General features: G+C 60.0%; 1 protein-coding gene across 1 annotated transcript in view; it reads right to left on the bottom strand.

Moving 5' to 3' along the window:
- Positions 1-20,050, bottom strand: part of PHACTR3 (phosphatase and actin regulator 3) — a 198,889-nt gene that overhangs the window by 14,574 nt on the left and 164,265 nt on the right. The window contains exon 10 of the mRNA XM_029917984.1: positions 16,524-16,677. Within this exon, the coding sequence (XP_029773844.1) occupies positions 16,524-16,677 (154 nt within the window). The remainder of the gene's footprint in view (positions 1-16,523; positions 16,678-20,050) is intronic.

Below are 20,050 nucleotides of genomic sequence, written 5' to 3'. Positions count from 1 at the left end.
CCGCGGCACCTCCGCCGGCCAGGATCCCCAGGAAGCACCCCTCCGTCACTCACCCCTCCTGCCCCCATCTGACACTCACACAGACTTCCTTCCGTCACTCAGTCTCCTGTCAGACACTCACCTTCCTCCCTCAGACACTCACTCACCCCTCCTCCCTCAGACACAGTCACCCCTCCACCATCAGACAATCACATAGGTCTCCTGCCACCAGACACAGGCCTCCCTCCATCACTCTCCCAGCCTCCTCCCTCCCTCCCTCACCCCTCCTCCCTCCCTCCCTCTCTCACCCCTCCGCCATCAAACACACATTCACCCCTCCACCATCAGACACTCACCCTCCTCCCTCAGACTCCTGGTGCCAGCCTCACACCAGCACAGGCACAAGGCAGTGACTGAGGCCTGACCAGCCGCTGCGCCCGTGGAGACACCACGCCAAACCGTCATGCAGCCCCTGCCCCACCCCACGGCCCACTGATGGTCCAGAAGCCGACCTGGGCCGGCAGTGTGGACACGGGGCCTGGGGTGTCCCCACACTCGGCAGCAGGACAGAGCTGCGTCTGGGCGGAGCCCTGGGAAAGCTGTGGGACCTTCCTCGGGCTCCCGTCCCCCCACGGCCCGCTGGGCTGTGCCCCAGATGGTGGAGCCCGACCAGAGCGGTGGCAGCTGCCCAGAGGCCCGGCCTGACCGCGGCGGACCCTGTGCAAGACGCGCCCTGCAGGGCGAGGCCAAGGAGGCTCGGGGCGTGAGCGCAGCACGTCCCGCCTCGCCTCACCTCACACTCGGGAGGGAGAGCTCGGCAGGGCTGCGGCTGGCGGGGACACCGGCCCTGCCCCCGGGCCTGACTCCGTCCAGGCAGGGGGGCGGGGGGGGGACAGCCTGGGTCCAGCCCCGTCACAGCTCCACGGTCTGGACACACCACGCGGCCGCATTTGCAGCAACACAATACTTTAAAGAATGAGAAAGACTTTGACTGGATGTTTCACTTTTAAAAATCCTTGAAAACACACCAGAATTGGCGACCTGGGTGCATCTCCCCCACCCCCACCCCTCGCCCCCCAGGCAGAGCGGGCGCCCTGGAGGCAGGTAGGCCCCACACCCTGGCCCCAGAGGCCCCAAGCCCCCTGCTTCAGGCTGAGGGCCAAGGAGATGACTGAAGTCACCTGGGCGTCAGGCGAGAACGGAGAGCCGGCTCCTTCCGAGGAGGCAGCGCAGCCGCCCTGCGGGCCGTTCCCGGAGCCCTTCCCAGGGACTGGGCCCCACTGCGGGGCCGGCCTCCAGTCAGCGGGGCACCCCGCACCCCCGCCTGGGACGGGATTCCCCTGGGGGCACCTCTCCACAGCCCTTCAGCGGGGATCCCTCCGGCCATAGGCAGGCGGGCGCCGGGCGCTGGGGAGCCCCGCGGGGGCGCTGTCAGGGCAGCAGACCCCAGGGCGGGGGGTGGGGGACAGAGGAGGAGAGGCCTCTCACGGGGATGACCCTAAGACCAGGCCCCACAAAGAGCAGGGGCAGGCCCCGACGGGGGGGGGGGGACTTCTGCGCTGGGGAACAGCAGCCCCCAACCTGAGCCCTCTGTCCCCGCTGTCACCCCACACGGGGTCTGTCCCTTGTTGCAGAGCCCGTGCTGAGCCCTGGGCCCCGTCCGTGGTCGGAGGAAGGAGAGGTGGGGAGGAAGGGGAGATACAGGCCCGCGGCCGGGCACGACCTGCGGCAGGGTGGCCCGGGGTCAGCCACTGGCCAAGCCTGTGAAGGACGCACCCACCGTGCCCCAACCTGCCGCTCAGGCCGTGGAGACGGAGTCTGTGTGCACAAACCCAGGAAGCGTGTGGGGCTGGCCTCCCCGGGACCCGAGACTCCCAGGGGCGCGGGTGCTTCGTCCATCTGGCCTTTCCTCGCCCTGTTTCCTACGGCACCAGGCACAGTGCCGGCCGCTCAGCCAGGGGCCCTGGGATGCGCTGAGCCTGCTGGGGGCCCTGGGCTGCCACTGTTGGGGGGGGGGAGCCCACTACCCTCACCCCCTCCCACGACCCTGCTGCACTAACAGCCACTGACCCCCAGGCACTGTGTCCCCGCAGGCTGGCGGAGAGCCCAAAGGCGGGAAATTCAGTGTTGGCCGGAGTGTAGACCAAGCGGCGGCCCTATCAGCAGGACCGTGGGACCCTCTACAAGGTCATAAACGCCGTACGCGCTGAGCCAAAGGTCCCAGTTCAAGGCTGAGGTTTTCAGAAGAGCTCTTACGGGCATAGACGCGTTACAGCAAAATGCAGGGAGAGCCTGATGCCCATTTAGGGCCTGGACAGAGAGCGCCGGTGGCCGGCGACAGAACTCTGTGCTGCGTCTACACAGGCTGCATCTACACTGGCCTTTACTGGAGAGCTTGCCCAGCCAGACTGTGGAATGAACGGGCAGGAAAATGGATACAGAAAATGGAAAATCATGTTGTGCTTAAAGGACCTGGGTTCCAGGCCCGGTCCCAGCTGGGATTTTAACTTCTCCACCAATCAGCTGTGGGATCTCCAGGCTGCCCACCGACTTCTCACTGCCTCCGGCTGTGACAGTCAGATGTGTCCACCTGGCGAGGCACTGGGCCCGGGTCTTCATCCGCTCATCCAGGCACCACACTGGAGGTACTTAGATGTGAATGATGTCCACTAGTGGGTGACTTTACATTAGGGAGACTGTCTTAGGTGCTCTGGGTGGGCCTGGTGCAATCAGTTGAAGGGCTTTAAGACCTGGGCTCAGACTCTGGTGAGGAAGCAAGCCGCCTGTGGAGAGCGGCCTGTGCCCAAGCCTGAGGGCTCCAGCCCTTCCCAGCAGCCCGAGTCAGGGACCCAGACCAGCCTCGCCAACACCGCACCTGCAATAACTCCTTTAACTATCTGCTGCTGGTTTTGTAGCGTCCACTGACACAGACGCCTTGTCTAGAAACAAGGATGACAGGACAGTGAGGGGGGGGCTCTGTCCAGCGCCCTCCCCGGCTCCGGGTGACCCCGCATCCCCAACCTGGAACACCAGGACCCGACGGCCACACTCAGCCCGCAGCCCCTGCCCATCGCTGTCTGTCCTCAACAGCGAGATCTGTGCCCACCAGGAACAGGCCCCTGTGTCCCCAAACCTCGCAGGTCAGGCGTGCTTATTTGTGTAATTAGCTAATTTAATTAAATTTTATGCACATCGATTAAATGACTTACTATACGTGTAAAAGGAAAATGTTATTTCCGAGAGAACGGGGTTGACGCTCGGAGTCCGTAAAGACGAGAGGCTACACCCCTGCCCGTGGCCGATGGCATTCGGGAGGGGTCAGGCGCTCTCGGAGGATTTGCCCGGAGATCTTCCCGGGCGTCTCTGAGTCCCCAGCACCTGGAAATCGGACAAGGTGCGTCCACGCCTGGGTCACAAGGAAAGTCGACGTGGGTCTTTCCTCAACGGGACGTTCTTGATTCCACCTCCAACAGGTGGCCAAGCAAGTGCTCGCTCGTGTGACTCGGGGACACTAAAGCGTTTAGAGCAACACCAGTGCATGTGGATCATTTCTCACTTATCTGGCTTGTTGGTCCGTCACCAGCGTCGGTCCGTCCAGTCTCCCTGGAGGCCCGGGGGCTGGCGGTGGGGCTGGCACAGGGCAGGGCTCGGGCGGGGGGAGGGGGACGGGCCCCGACACCGGAACTCCAAGGCAGTGGAGACAGAGCTCCACTTGGAGCTCCCTCGATGTGTTAGAAAAGGAAACAGCACCCCCCCCCTCGAATGTTTCTACTGAACTTCCTCAAGCCCCACCGGGATCGCCTGTCCCCACAGCCCGGGGGGGAGCAGGGGGGGGCGGGGGGAAGCTAGTAACCGCAGGGCAGGGGTGGGGGCTCGGGGGACCCGCACAGCAGCACCCCTGCACCTGGCATGCCAGGGGCCCTTCCTGGGTCCCACGGCCACACGCTGTGTCCCCGCAGCTGTCACACGCGGGCTCAGCCCCCCTCCCTGCCCTGCTGTCCCTCATCCAAAGGCAGCGCCTCCACCCCGCCTCTGTCCCCAGCGCTCACTCAGAGGCCGCTCAGGAGGTGTCTGTCCTTGAACTGAGATGGCGTGGGAACGGGTCATCCCTGAGGAAAGACAATAGTCTGTCCGCGTCACCCAGCCTCCTACCGGCCCCCAGGTCGGGACTGTACGTGGGGCCCCAATCAACTAACGGGTGGCAATCTCCCAAGCCCGCAGGGTTCCACGGACCAGACGGCATCAGAAACTGCCGGTCTAGGGAGTAGGGTCTGGATCTGGGCAGGCTGTCTTCACTCACTCACCCGTGTTTGCTCGTTCCTTCCCCTCTCTCTTCAGTCGATCCACACAACAAAATGAACGTAACACCCGCAGGAGCACAGGCTCCTAGTTTCCTGCCCGATCCCCGTTCTCCCTTCTGACGCAGCATCAGAAAGTGGATTCTGCTCAAGGCACCTCTTTTTCAGCAAAACGTCACCACACAGAGGGGTTCTGACCTTTGTGTGTGCTGAGGTGTGCTGAGGAGCCTCTGGGAGCTGCTTCAGCTCGGATATGTGTACCTCGGGACTTAAAGGTGATATCCGGTGCTCCTGCAGCCATCTTAGACCACGGAGGATAAATGCCAGTGTGAGCGTAACTGAGCAGGACAGAGGAACCTGAGCTTTCAGTGACCGTGGAACAACCATGACAGAGCTTATGGTCTGCAATTATTCCACGAAGCAGAGGGGCAGTGGGCCCAGTGTTCAGAGCCAGCCGCCCAGGTCAGATCTCAGCCCCACAGCATCCGACCTGTGTGACTCTGAACATCTGCCTAACCTCTCTTAGCCACCATTTGCTTAGCCGTAAAATACAACTAATACAGTGCCTGGGTCTTGGGCCTCGGTGAATACAGGCAAAGCACAGCCCGCGGCACAGAACCCAAGCTACCCGATCCCGGGTAAAGCAGGGCAGGTACGCAGTCTCTGCGGACGCCTGAGCAGGCAGGCCTTACACACCCGTTTCACAGGCTCAGATCTGTGCTGGGACTCGCCTGTGCTCAGTCTGCAAGGCCCAGCCAGGGGCCCTTTAATCCACCAGACCGCCTGCTCTCCTGGTTTGGGATTCGTGTTTTATTGATCCGGAGCAGGGGTCGGGGGTGGGGGGAGGGCTGATTTTGTTTTGCTTCTTCTTACAAAACCTGCTGTACTTCCCCTGACAGATTCCCAGGCAACCCAGGAAAACAAGAAGCCGCTGACCCGGGGCCGACTCGGGGCCATGGGGTCACCACACGGGGATCCAGACCAGAGAGCCCGAGCCCCGCCCTGCAGGGGTGACTGAGCTGCACACAGTGGTGACCCCTGGAGACCACGGGCTCCGCCCACAGACCAAGATTGACCTTCAGGTTCTCTGAGGGTTAGATCGGCCCAGCGTCCTGTTTCCGTGGCTCGGCCGCCTCCGGCTAAAAGCGAATGTCACGGCCACCACTTTGACCGGACTGCACTGGCCCTGCCTGCATCCCGGGCCCTGGACCACCGAGCGCCTCCCCCAGGGCGGAGGGCCTTCCCCACCCCCAGGGAGCCTGCCTGCAGCCCTGCCTCCCAGCTCCTTTTCCATTTTTGCTAGAAACCCATGAAAGTGCCCTAATAAATGGGGCGCGGCTCCCGACTTTGGGGGCCCTGTAATGGTGGCGCAGGCCCCTCACCACAGTGGGGAGCAGGGGTGGCAGGTGCTGCCAAGCTGAAAGCCCAGAGGGTTTAGCAGGACAGAAGACCTGACCGCATCATATCTTGAGTTTCTAAACCGAGAGAGAAGGAAAGTCCCCGTAATGCGCCAGAGCCGCCTGGAGGGCTGGGGAGCAAGTCAGGTGAATCGTCTTCACCAAGAAAGAAGAAAAGCAGAGAAACTGCTCAAGAGACTCTTTGTTCCTACGCTCTCCATGACCAAACAGAGTCACAGAGCTGGCCCTCACACCCCAGCCGGGGGGAGCAGACAGCGCCGTCCGGCCAGCGACACCGCCTGCGACCGTGACCTGAGCCCGGCACGCGGGGTCTGTGTGGTCCCGGCGCTGCCCCACCACCTCCCTTTCTCTGCAGGCAGGGGTCAGCGTGAGGCTCCTGCCCGGGCCTCAGATGCGGGCTTCCGTCCCCCACGAGGCGGAGCCCCTGGACGTCGAGGGGCTGAGAGCCGGCTTCCCTGAGTGCTTTCTGCGCAGCAATGACCGTGCCGATGACGGTGAGAAGGGTCCTGGGAAAGACGGTCGAGTCTGATGAAGACAAAGGTGAAGGCGACGGTGACACCGACGCTTGGTGACGACCAGGATGGGCTTTACGCAGCTGCCCTCCATCCTTGTGACCGACACCACTGCGTACGCAGCGCCCCCGCGGCGCGTGGACCGGCCTGGGGACCGGGGTACCTGGAGGGCCGCCGCTGGCCTCGATGCCGGTGGGCACACGGCCCTACGCACCCGCGAAAAGCACCGAGCTGCGCCTCTGAAAGCACGAGTGGATCGGTACACAAATTACAGCTCAGTGACCTGCTGAGACAAGACAACTCCCCGTGCGACTGTTTCCCGGGGGCCGCCTCCCCGCCGGGCACCTCCAGGCACTCCGCGCGCCCTGTTACGGCATCCGCTCTGCAGCCCCGGAGACGGCTTCCGCCGTGACCACCCCCACGTCACAGCCCAGCGAAGGGAGGCGCATGCCAGGGAGGGGGCCGCCCGCGGTCACGCAGCCGGGACAGGAACCACGGAGTTCTGGCCACGGCCCAGGCCTTGATGGAGGGGGGCCGAGGTCAGAGGAAGGGAAGGTTCCAGAGACCTCACACGGGGCATCGGCGGCTCCACCCGGGGGTCCCGACACATCTTCTGTGGACAGCCAGCTTAGATCCTGGTGTCTGATTTCCCTACACGGACGCCACGGTCAACAATCCCCTGATCTCAGGGGCGCTGCCGTCAGCTAAGCATTCGGCCTCCGCTCAGGTCACGATCTCGTGGCTCACAAGTTCGAGTCCCGCTGACAGCTTGGAGCCTGGAGCTGCTTCAGATTCTGTGTCTCCCTCTCTCTCTGCCCCTCCCCCACTCATGCTCTCCTTCTCAAAAATAAACATTTAAAAAATCCTTTTAATCCTCTAATCTCAGAACACAAATGAACTTCTCATAAGACAAGTGCATAAGGGACTTCATATCAGAGGTGCAAATAGGGGGCCCCCAGGCCAAATATGGGCCGCACATGTGTTTGATGAGGCACCACCCCCGCTGGCCCAGGGCGGCTCCCCCTGGCGACCCGAGGGCGGCCCCTGTGGGTACCACGTCCGCCTGCCGGCACCTTCTGTCCCGGGACCTAAAGCAGGCGGGCCTCACCTGCTGCACATGGGAGGACGGGCTTCTCCGGACTCAGCCGTCACACCCAGCTCTGCAGGGAGGGGCCGGGCTGTGGTGATGCCGTGTCCCTGAGCCTTTGCGTCCTGGCGGGTGTGCAGACGATGGGGCAGTGCCAAGGCAGCAACCGGCTCTCAGGCCACATGCACTTGGGGACACCCTGAACCCATGTCCCCTGCGCAGACACAAGGTGAGGGCCCCAGGCGGGGAGGGGACAGGCGGGAGGTCTAATGACCTACGCAGGGCTGCACAGCCCATTCCGAGCTGGGCCAGCCTGGCTGTGGGTGGGGGTCCCTGCTCTGGGGCAGGGCTGGGTCCAGACCCCCACACAGCAGCGGGCAACCTGGCCCACGTCCCTAACACCTGCTCAGATCGGGCCTAACGGTGGCGCGGACCCTGCCTTGATGTTCGCGATGTGTCAGGACAGTGACCCCCACGGAAGGATCCGGGGTGTCGTCCGGAACTGAAGTGACTGCACGGCTCTCTGCAGGGTCCTGAGAGCAAGGCTGGGAAGACTTGGAAAGTCATCAACCAAAGACTGATCTGCTCAGGGGCGGGGTCACCATCACCGCCCCGCCCCCCCCGGGTCGGGGCGGAGCCTGGGGAAGGCTCCGCGCTCTGGCTAACCAGCAGGGCGTGCTTCTTTAAACATCACCTCCCAGAATCACAACATGCCAACTGCCCAGGGCCCTGCTCTGTTACTTCTGGGTCACGTGGCCTCCGGCGGGACAGGGGAAGGTGCGAAAGCACCACCTCACTGGGGCCGGGCAGGGTTCTGTATTTCATCATAATTGCTTCTGTTAATACAGATGGTAAAAGGTGAAATTTCAAAGTAGCACTATTTAAAAGTTTTGTTGTCATTTTAATTGGGGATGAAAGGTTCTTTGTTATTATGAATTTCTACATCTGCATTTCCTAGTGAGGCTGAGCGCTTCCCACACTTTGGTTACAAGCTGTGCTCCCTTCTCCTGAGCCCGGTGCTCCAGGCTCTCCCCATCCCGGGCTCAGGCTGCTTTCCCTGACAAGTTCCTCCTCTCCTTCCCGTTTCTTGAAATGTGGCTCGTGAAAATAATCCATAAAAAGGAAAACACGGACGTGTGAAAACGAGCCTCAGAGTTTTACTGTAAAAGCAAAGATCCTGAGGGGCGCTCCCAAGTCTGGCGTGTGGGAGGAGAGAGCAAAGCGTGCGGATTTATCTTGTCCTTGGATGCGAGACACTAGTAACAGTGAACACCTGCAGCGTAAGCATCCGACTCTTGGTTTTGGCTCAGGTTGTGATCTCGCAGCTCATGCGTTCAAGCCCCGCGTCTGGTTCTGTGCTGTCAGCACAGAGCCTGCTTGGGATTCTCTCTCTCCCGCTCTCTCTACCCCTTTCCTGCTCACAGGTGTACGTGCACTCTCTCTCTCAAAATAAATACACTTTAAAAAAATGAACATCTGAATCCTGTGTCACAGTATGGAAACACTTCTGGCACGATGCTACCTGCCAAAGTCGGATACCCTAAGAGGGCCTCCGTAAAAAACATTTTTTTATTTAATTTTATAGTAAAAACCTAGACATGATTTTGAAATCCTATATGGAAAACCGCTCCCCATACACATAAAATGAAGGAGGGGGAGGGAAAGGGCATACAACAGGAGGTCCAACAGAGACCCAGCCCCGGATGATACCGCAGTGTTGCCACGGGTAGCTGCGCACTTGGCTCTGAGAGTCCTGGTGGCCAAAGCGAAAAGGGAAACACAACTGATTACAAAGTGTGCGCACGCTCCTTAAGACACGGCCAGGCAGCTGTGGTGCAGAAGTACAGCCTGTGGTGATCCCGAAGCCTCAGAAAACAGTCCTCCGAGGGTCCCGAGGAAGGGACATGGTGCACTGCCAGGCAGTAGGGACGCTTGGGGAAGAAGGGCCCCATTCAAATACAGGTTCCTAGTCAGGAGGCCAGGAGCGGGGGCCAGGACTCTGGGTGCTCTCAAAGCTCCCCAGTGATCGGACGTGGGCACTGGCGTGACCAGTCACCCGCCCGCGTTTCCTGCTGTGCAGCAGGGGCGGATGACTGGGCTGTTCGGGGCCAGTTTCCTTCACCTAAAGAACAGGACCCTTGGCAGTAGCTAGGGAGCCCCTGTGAGGTTCGAGGAGACTTGAGGAGGTCATGTGCATGAAGCACTCAGCAGGAGGCTGGCACAGAAACGACACTGAACAAATAAGTAACCATATTGATAACGACACTTCCCGGTCTTGGAGGATGCCTGTGGGGCTGGATTCGAGTCCCCCAGGATGAGCTGGGTTTCTACCCTGCAGGTTGGGGGGATGGAGTCCTCAATCGGCAGCTATACATGAATGCCCCCCTGCTATGGGAACCCCCCACCTCCCCAAGGAGGCTTCACCCCTGCCCGAAGGAGTGGCTTCCTTTCCAGCAACTAAAAGTCATTTTTTTTTCCTGGCAAGCCCACAAAAAGGAAAGATTTCTGTATTTTCAAAATTCTGTGTCCATAGAACTTGAGACCCTGCAAGGAGCCCACACTGCCCGTGAGGCACCAGGTGGACAGCAGGCACCAGGGCTGACACTCGGGTCTGAAAACGCCCAGCCAGCCTCCATCCCCATCCAGAGAAGCAGCCAGCTAAGGGGCACCTGGGAGGCTCAGCCGGTTACGTGTCCGACTTCGGCTGAGGTCATGATCTCACATTTGTGGGTTCGAGCCCCACATCGGAGCCTGCAGCCTGCTTCGGGTCCTGTGTCTCCCTCTCTCTCTGCCCCTCCCCTGTTCATGATCGGTCTCCCTCTCTCTCAAAAATAAATAAATGTAAAAAAAAAACATTAGAAGGAATGCCTGGGGGGACTCAGTCAGTTAAACATCTGACTTCGGCTCAGGTCATGATCTCACGGTTTGTGAGTTCGAGCCCTCCATCAGGCTCTGTGCTGACAGCTCAGAGCCCGGAGCCTCCTTCTGATTCTGTTTCCCCCTCTCTCTGCCCCTCCCCTGTTCAGGCTCTCTCTCAATAATTAAAAACTGAAAAAAAAATTTTTTTAATCATCCAACCTCTTCCTTACAACTCTGCAGGTTTCAAGGAGACCGTGGCGGGTGGGGGCAGCTGCACATGACACTCTTTTCCCGCGAACTTGTTTCCGTGGAGGCCAAGTGGGGGCAGCCTGTTCTGGATGGAGAACAAAATGTACATGGGGACAAGATCAGGAGCATTTAACTCGGTGACAACATGCTAAGTACCCAGTCCCGAAGGACATCTCTGAGCCCTAATCAGCTTCTCACAACACAGCCTCAGAGCGGAGGGCCCCCCCCCCCGCGGGACCTTTAATAGAAAGTTCGTGCATCACTCAGGCTCCTCTGTCCCCAGGCGGGCCACACAACAGTCACAAACAAGAATGAAAACGATGATCGCATCATCATCAGCACGTTTGCTGAGCAGCTCTGTGACCTGCAGCCCGCGGGGTGGCCTGCCCCGGCACAGGTGACCCGGCACAGGTGGCACACAGGTGTGTCCCCAGCCAGCAGCAGCCCTGACCCCTTGCGCGCCTCCCACCAGGGATGTGCTATTATGTTCTTCCAAGGACTAACCTAGAACCTTCCCAGGGGCCCCAGGGCAGCTGTCAGGGTCTCCATTCACAGCCGGGAGGGAGAACTAGACAGGGCCATGTTTGCCCAGCTCCCGCTCCTGTGACAGAGAGGCTGGGATCCAGCCCGCCCGGCCTCGGTCCCCCGAAGCCTGTGTGTGGCCGAGGGGTCACACTGCTCCACACAGGGGGACACTCCGCATCAGGTCTGCGCCCCCCGCCCAGACACAGAGGAAGGACTCGGAGCCCAGAGGCCTGCGGGGCTGGCTGGAGGCCGGGATGCACTGTGGTGGAAGCCAGCATGATGCAGGGCCTGAGGCCGCTTTGGCCAGAGGCTCTACCGGAGGCCCAGGCTCAGGGTCCAGGGCCCACCCCGCCTCCGGGCCGTGCGGTCCTGCACAAGTCCCCTAACTTCTTGGGAAGGCCTAGCTTCCTCCTCTGTAAATGGAGAGAAACCCCTATCAGGCCGGGTTCCTGTGAGGGTTCAATCAAATGAGGGAGAGGAAGTGAAACGCACTGCAGGGGTCAGCACTTAAGTGACAGCCCGGGTGTCCTTGACCATCGCCCCTTACACAGTGCGCTGGGCCAGCTGCACGCTTTCCAGAAGGCGCCTACTGTGCACCGTGCAGGGGCTGTGGGTCCTCAACACGCGGCGGGGTCCCCGACAGGGTCCAGAGGTGAGCGGGGCTCCCGGCCGGAGGGACGCCCACGACGTGGCCCAGCGAGCGGCCACCTCGCCTGCCACAGCCCTGGGAGCACCCAGAAGACAAACTATTAAAGGTCTGGAAATTAAAGAAAATAAAACAAAACAAAAACGCCCATCACGCTTTGGGGCTGCTGCGGAGGTGGGCGCGTTGCCATGGCAACCGGGCTGAATTATTCAGCAAGTGAGAGCAGGAGACCCCTCGAGGAGGCAAAACAAAGACAAAGGATCCAATTAAACCGTTTCTGTGGGGAGACCGGAGGCTATGCCACTTCTCACTGCCTCCTGCTCTGGGTCCTGCGGCTGCTTTTCTGTTTGTAAACCTGGTGACGCAAGTCACAGGAGCTACTAGGTTCTAGTTCAAGGTTTAAAATGAGTGACAGGGGTGCCTGGGTGGCTCAGTCGGTTGAGCATCCAACTCCGGCTCAGGTCATGATCTCACAGTTCATGGGTTCGAGCCCCATGTCAGGCTCTGTGCTGACTGCTCAGAGCCAGGAACCTGCTTTGGATTCTCTGTCTCCCTCTCTCTCTGTCCCTGCCCAGCTCATGCTCTGTCTCTGTCTCTCAAAAATGAATATTAAAAATTTTTTAAAATTAAATTAAATTAAATGAGTGACAGACTCAGTGAGTAAACCCAGTCTAGGGCAAACTCTGTCCCATGGGCCACTGCCTACGTTTGTAAATAAAGTTTTATTGGCACACAACCATGTTAACTCATTCCACGTGGGCTAAGCCTGCATTAGTGCCGCAGCAGCAGAGTTGTGTTGTTACAACAGACGTTGTCGGGTCCGCAAAGCGGAAAACACCGACTTGCTGGCCCGACGGACAAGCCTGCTGGCCCCTGAAGTATATGACTGGTAATCCGAAGACCTTAAAAGGACACACTTCTGCACACAGGAGGCCATGAGCCAGACGGAAACACAGCCCCCGAGAGCAGCTGTGTCCCTCACAACACTGAGGAAGGAGAGGGAGCCACAGTGTCCGAGGTAAACTCCTAAAACCATTAACACAAGGAAACCTGCAGGTGGAGTTCAAGAAAAGAAGAAGAAACCGAGGAGCCACTAAACACTTAAAAAAATGTCCAATCTCACCAGAAATAAGAGAAACAGAAAACCAACCCTCCGGCAAGTGCACAGCCCATGGAGGAGACCGGCAACAACGCAAGCCAAGCTTGGGTAATTACCATATTCCCTCAGCCTTGGTGATCGGGTCAGGGCTGAGCACATGATCTAAACCTGTCCAATGAGCCCCTTCGACCCCTTGGGTCAGGGTGACCGGTTGAGGAACGGGCTGCTGTGTAGATGTAAGCCCGGAGCTTCCTGGACCGGGACGTGGGGTGAAACGGCCAGAGAACGAAGCCACACAGGGCACAACAAAGTCAAGAAACAGAAAGACGCCAACTCTTGTCCAGGTCGTAAGAGCACCTGGGTCCAGCCGTGCCTGCAGCGTCCTCAGACGCAGAGAGCCCCAAGGGCAGAGTCTCGTCCATGACGCCCTCGCCCTGGCACAGCGTCTGGCCCGTCACAGTCATTCAACAAACAGCGGCTGAGTGCGCGGCTGCGTGCATAGGGCCTGCGCACCAACGAGAAGGAGCAGGAGTTTGCAAGGAAACGGAGGAGGCGGAGAGAAGGTGGAGACAGACCACCCAGGGCCGCCAGGGGGCCAGCCGCGTAAGCAGCCGTCTCTCGATTTCGGCTCAGCCGATGATCTCACGGTTTGTGTGATTGGACAGCTTGGGGCCTGCTTGGGGTTCTCTCTGCCCCTCCTTCTCCCCCACTCTTTCTCTCTCTCAAAATAAATGAAAAAACTGAAAAAGATCATTCTGGCACCCCCACCCCCGTGGCTCCTCATTTGAGCCTCAGAACCCCCCCCCCCCACCACAGTGAGAGTTAGGAAATCTCTTTTCCTTCATTTAAAAAAGAAGAAACATGTCACTAGAACACGGGACTCAAGGCTGGCGCCGATGAGGCTGAGGCCAGGTTGGATGAAAGGAAAGTGCAGGTTGTCAGGCTCTCTGGGGTCCGCAGACCTCAAACCCCCTCAACGGAGCCTGTCACTTGAGAAGCACGGTCTCTCCCGTTCAGTGACCTGCCGGAGCTGGACGTCCACGGCGGCCTGGGGGTGGCCAGGGCTGGGACTGCCCCCCGGGTGCCCGGGAGCCGGATCCCCGCAGCCCACGGCCCCACCCCGCGGCCGGCAGCCTGGCCCATGGGCACAGGCGGAGGGGGCTGCACTGAAGCAACAGCCATCAGAGTTCCCTGTGGTGGTACCAAGTCATCCTGGGACGTGGAGACTGTCCCCACTGCCTCCCTGGCCCACAGTCCGTCGACCCTTCCGCTGTGCCAGGAACTCCCCAGAGGGGAACAAGGCCCCCCCTCCCCCGTCTGCCGTGGGGGAGGCCGGGACACCCCACGGCACCTCCCGCACAGCCGAGGCCGGCTGTGCGACACCCCACGTGACTGTGGCCTCAGGTTCTCACACCCAAGAGGCCTCCGGCCCGCACGGTGACTACAGCCACGTCCCCGAAAGGGGCCTCGAGACGCCCAGGGAAGAAAGGCCTGGGTGCCGCACACAGGGGGGCGAAGACGGCCTCCACCTGTCGCGCAGCTGCAGCCTGGACGACGCCCGGCATCTCCGGAGGACACGCTGGTCCAGAGCCCTCTCCTCAGGGGGCCTCGGACACCGCACAGCAGCAGGGGCACCGAGGTCCGGGGCTCCGCGCCGGCAGGAGTCCCTCCCCCTGTGCTCCGGGAGTCGGGGAGTCACGCATCTGCATCCCCGCCGCCCCGTCCGTGTGTCTCACCAGCATCTGCCCGGTCCCTAGCGGGGAGGGGCTCCGCCACACGGGAGGAGATCTGAGGCCGCCTCCCTCCGGGAACCTGCGGGCCGACGGGCACCATCTCCGCTGCCCGGGGCTGCATCCCGAGCAACCGTGCCTGCCCTACACACGAGTAAATTCAGCCTCTGACGCATGACCCAGGCAGAGTGATCAAGGCTCGGGGGGGAGGGGGGGACACAATCCCGCCCGACCCGCTGAATGCGAGCCGACGCCGGTGGGTTCCCTCCACCCGCCAACACCAGGCAGATGGTTAAAATGTTCTGGCCTCACGTCTGGCTGGGGCCCACCAGTTTGTATGTTAAGAAGCTTCCCCACAGGGCTCCTGAGCCCCTGGTAACCACAGGGGGCTGCGTCACGAGCATTGGCACCGGCGGCCGCAAGATTTAGAGAGGACGCCGGAAGAGGCCATGCTCACGGAGGTCAGCAGCCCAACAGCCTTCCTTACGGGATCTCCCAGAAACAGACGATGGCCTTGGAAGGTCAGCACTTCACTTTAGAGATGAGAAAACTAAGACCTGGAGGGGGGTAGGTCACCCAGGACATCAGCGCAGAGCAGAATCTGAAGCCAGGTCGTGTGACTCCAAGGGTTTAGGACCCCAGCTTGGGGTCCCTGCAGTACTGTGTGCCCCACAGAGCCGGTCCCTCCTCTGCCGTGGGCCTGGCAGCTGCTGTCACCCCATTTTACAGGCAAGAAAACTGAGGCACAGAGATCATAGCAGCTGGGGTCTGGGCTTCTCACACACACACCCCTCGCCCTCCACCCTGACAACGTTCAGTGAGGGAGCTCGGCGGCAGATGGGCACACGGGGCACAGAGCGGACCAAGGGCTGGGTCACCCAAAGAGCCCCGTGCCTCAGGCAGAGGAAAGACCCCCAGGAGAAGTCCAAGTTGACCTTCAGATCAGTGCTGCTTGACGGGACGATTCTGTCCCCGTCTGCTACAGACCTTGCTTGCAGGTGACTTGGCACAGGAGTCAGTGAGAAGCGCAGGTCAAGGGCAAATCAAGGGTGAGGCACGAGGACAGCTGGTCCAATACCAGATGCCGCCCCTGCCTGCTCTGAGGGACCCGCTTCTGGGGATTAAGGCAGGAACGGGCAGGCTGGGGGGAACCGGGGACACTGTCCCTCCAGCCCAGCCGCCCCTCTACAAGGTGCAGCAGTGAGGTGGCCACATGTGGGTGCCCAAGCCTCGGTGCAGCGTGCCTGAACCCCGTTAGTGTTTCCTTCCACACCCGCACCCAAGTCCTGGGGCTACGCTCCAGGGGCTGGAAGGGCCTGATTGTCCCCAACCCCCCCCCAACAGCTCATGCTCTGCTGCTCCAGGCCAGCTTCGTGGGGGGACCGCTGGCCAGAGCCCAAATGCCCCGTGTGCTCTGGCCCCCAGTTCCTGGGAAGCATTAGAAAGTCCTCCAATGCTGGAGACTGCCACACGGTCACACCCCCCACCCCCGCCACTCGTCACAAGCATCCTGTCCAGGGCATGTAACTGGACCCCAGCAGACTCAGCCACGAGGACCTGCGGCTCCGTCCCGGCCCATCACAGCGGGACCCCGGGGGCTGTAGGCAGAAGGTGCTCGCTTGTGGCTCTGGTCGCCGCCAGGTGGCAGACGGGCTCAACTCGGCGCCCATACTGTCCCCCCAGCACAGACTCCAGCCTCCCTGGGAAACCTCAGACGATCTGGCGACACGGGATGCACGATTTCGCAGGAAGATGGCCTGGCGGCGGCGCGCACAGCCTCTGCCCCGTGCCCTGGGCGCCCAGGAGGCATGTCCCGTCCCCTGCGTCATAGTCCCTCCCACCTGCGGCCCCTTCACCCCTTCGGGGGGCGCCTGGCATCCAGAGACGGGTGCTTCTCCGTAGGAGGCGATGTGGAAATGCGTGGGGACAGTTCTGACCATCGCAGGAGGTCAGGTGTAGAGTCAAGGACGGCCCCCAGGACAAAGGACCGTCCGGTCCCAAGTGTGGACGGTGGCGAGGGCAGAAGCTGCGGTCAGAGCCGCATCTGGGAGCCCCGAGGCTGTGCAGCTCAGGGGAGACACGGACCCCGGCCTCTGCCTGTGGCTACAAGCCACCACTTACTTGGAGAGCTTCATCTCAATCTGCTGCCGGATTTCCTGCCGCTCCTCGTCAGTCCTCCGGGGGAAGATGTTCCGGTCCTCCAGCTCCTGCTTGCTGGGCCGATTCCGCAACTTCACCGCCAGCAGCTCCTTCTTGCATTTCCTGGGCAGCGTTCCTGAGAGCCGCCCGGGGGGCGGGAGGAAAGGGACAAGGAAACCTCGTTAGTTCAGTGCTGGCTTGTGCACCTGGCCGCCCACCTGCTGGAGGCAGGGGTCTGCACCAGAGCGAAGGGGGCACATGTGTTCCAGCGGGAACGGTGCGCTGTAATACAGGGAGAGAGCGAGGCACCACCTGTGAGCCCCACAGACGGGCGATCACTCACCACAGACCTGCAGGGGTGGCCCTGCTTGACACCTGTCACCCCAGGGGGTTATTAATGGCACTCGGTCTCCCTTCTGAGTTTCCTTCTGAGTTTGGGCCATAACTTACGGTTACTTTCCGCACGGCAGCCCCCTCCCCTCTCCCTGCCCCACGGGGTCCACTCTCCCCACTACCACCACCCTCTGGCCACGCACGTCTTCTTCAGTCCCTAGAGCAGCCCACCTCAGGGCCTTTGGAACAGGGCTGTCCTCCGCCTGCACCCCGCTCTGCGGGACCATCCACAGCCAGCCCCGTCCCCACAGCCGCCCTTGAACCTTCTCCTCAAAGGGGCTCCCGTCACTACGACACCACACTGGAATTCCCCCTGGACCTGAGCTCTTCCCCGTTGATTACTTTGTTCTGTCTCCCTCACCAGACTTTACGGTCAATGAGTCTGCCTTCCACGGGCCCCGGGACAGCGCTGAGCGACGGAAAAGGCAGGCTGACTCCGGGTCTCCGGGCTGACGAGGCCGAGCCTTGTTTCCACCATGTCTAGGATCAGCAACGTGCAGGCAAGAGGAAGATCTCACGGTGGAAAGTCTACATTGCGAGTAGAAGGGGGCGTGGCAGCGTCCGCAGACGAAGATGGTCCAGGAGTGCGCTAGGAAACGGCGGTGAGCTGGCGGGGGTCTGAAGGAGACCCCCCCACCGCGTCCCTGGGAGGTGACTGCAGGTGACAGATGTGCAGCTGTCCCAGGACGTGGATCTCAGTCGGGGGTTCAAACCAAGAAAGGAGTCTCAGCACATGAGGGTCGCACAGAAGTTGGGGATAAAGACAGGCACAAAAATTGGGGCTCCGCTGAGGTTTGAATTTCTAACGTGAGCGTGTTCGCTGTGTTTTGTAGAGAACGAGGAACATGACTCCCCACCCCGTTCCAGCCAGGGCTCCGGCCTGGATTTGTTTTAATAGTTTTACAAATGACGCGGGTCCTGTATTTACAGGATCATAAAAAGCCCGAAGGAGTCACGTGCATTTTTCAGCTAGTCCTTCCTGTGTGTTCTGGCGGCACGGGCAGCTTGGGTGATTCACGAGTTAAGGGCATCTCCAAGGTCTCGGGACAAATCCTTCATGAATGTCAAGGGCCTAATACACGAGGAGGGCTTGCCATTTCCAGACGCCCCAAATTCGCTCAACGGCGGAGCGACACTGAGCGTGGTTTAATCTTTTAAGCTTTTGATAACGCAAGTCTTTGTAAGCCCATGGCAAATGTCGTGGGCTTCTTATTACAAATTTTAATCATATCTGTCCTTAACCGAGGAGAAGACCCCTTCATCAGAGATTTCCAGATGTAAACGAGAAATCGCTCCACACAAAGTCCCCGCGCCGGGAACAAGCCATCCGCCCAGAGCCTGGCACGGGCACGTAGTGAGGCCACAGCGGAGGCTTGGAGGCCGATAACGGGTCGTCTCCAGCGGGTCAGGAGGTTACTAGGTTTCGTTACTTAGTTAACGAAGGAGATTTCCAAATCGCTTAAAACTGAGGCTCTCCCTGCGTCTGGCCGGCGCCCCCACCCAACCTTGAGAATCCATTTGGGTTTTGTTGTTGTTGTTTTAACGTTCATTTGTTTATTCATTTTTAGTATTCTTTTGTTGTTTATTTTGAAGAAGATACAGAGAACAAGTGTGAGAAAGGCCAAGAGAAGGAGACAGAGTCCCGAGGCGCCCCCGGGCTGTCAGCGCAGAGCTCGGCACGGGGCTCAAACCCGCACCCCGGGAGCCAGACGCTTCACCAGCCAGGCCACCCGGCGCCCCTGATGTTTGTTTATTTTTGAGGAAGAGATACAGAGAGACAAAGGGCACACGCAGGGGAGGAGCAAGGAGAGAGGGAGACAGAGAGCCCCCAGCACTGTCAGCGCAGAGCCCCACTGGGGGCTTGATCCCACAAATCATGAGGTCATGACCTGAGGGGAAGTCAAGAATCAGATGCTTAACTGACTGGGCGCCCCCAGGATCAATGTAAATGAGCATGTGTCCCAGAGGGGTCTAACGCCGAGCAGGATGTGAGGCTGTGGATCAGAGGCGGGGAACCCTCTGTCCCCACTGTGGGGGTGGGGGGCAAGCAGCCCTCCCCCCCCCGATGCCCCCAGACACCCTGCTTTTCCTGTTTCGACCCAGAAACATGGGACAAGTATAGAAAGCCAGATAAAAGGGTGCGCATCCAATGTCATTCATGAAAGCAAGAAATTAAACACGACCAAGAGACCCATGAGGACGCCTGTCAGGACACGGCACGTCCTGCGCACCATGTGGCCACACAGCCCCTCGATGACCGAGTGGCAGAAGGACATGCACAGGACGCTGCAGACCGCAGCAGGGCGTGCGGCATCCCTAGAAACAGACCTGTCGATGTGCAGGTGCCTCAATTTTAAGTGTATATGACATTATGAATCGGCCTAGAGATGCCAAGAACTGATCATTTTATTACTAATTTCGCTTTTTGGTATTTGTGGGTTTTTTTTTTTTATCATAACGTAGTTTCCTTAGATGAAAACGAGTAATTATTTAAAAAGAAAGAACACTGTGGCGTAACATCAGCAAAGAGGGTGGAGAAATCTCTCCTCCATGAAAGCGGCAACTGGACAAAGCGGTCAGGGCCGGCGTTCCCAACGCTGTCAGTAGCCAAACGGCTGCCACAACACAGGGAACGTCTACCCAAGGAGAAGAGGCCGATCTCTGTGAGAGGGTCTCACTCTGTCTACAGTGGCACGCCCCTCCCTGCCTGCCCTGCGAGGTCTTGAACTCCAAGAGTGTGTGTTTCTCGGGGAAGAGCGGCCGCCTGGCAGTGAGCGCAGGGACAACGTGCGCTTGCTCGTGCCCAGAGACCGGCCGCTGCCCGGCCCGCGTGCTGGCCCCCCGAAGCGCCCCCGCCCCCCCCCCCGGGCAAGGCTGGCGGCCGGGAGTAGGCAGAGCTCACCCAGCACAAACCGTCCGTCCCCGGGTGCGTCTGTGGAAACCAATACGGTCTTTCCAGGGCCAAGACTTTGATTTATCCTCAGGCCAGTCCTGCCCAATACCCTACGCAGTTCCTTTTTTTATTAGCTTTTATTAGCAGAAGCTAATAAAAAAAAATCAACATAGAAGCCAAAACATTAAGTAAATTAAAAGTCTGATGGTACGAGACCCAGTTC

This window comes from Suricata suricatta, chromosome 12 (genome assembly GCF_006229205.1).
Source record: "Suricata suricatta isolate VVHF042 chromosome 12, meerkat_22Aug2017_6uvM2_HiC, whole genome shotgun sequence".
Taxonomy (NCBI): domain Eukaryota; kingdom Metazoa; phylum Chordata; class Mammalia; order Carnivora; family Herpestidae; genus Suricata; species Suricata suricatta.
This window is presented reverse-complemented; position numbering and strand designations above follow the sequence as displayed.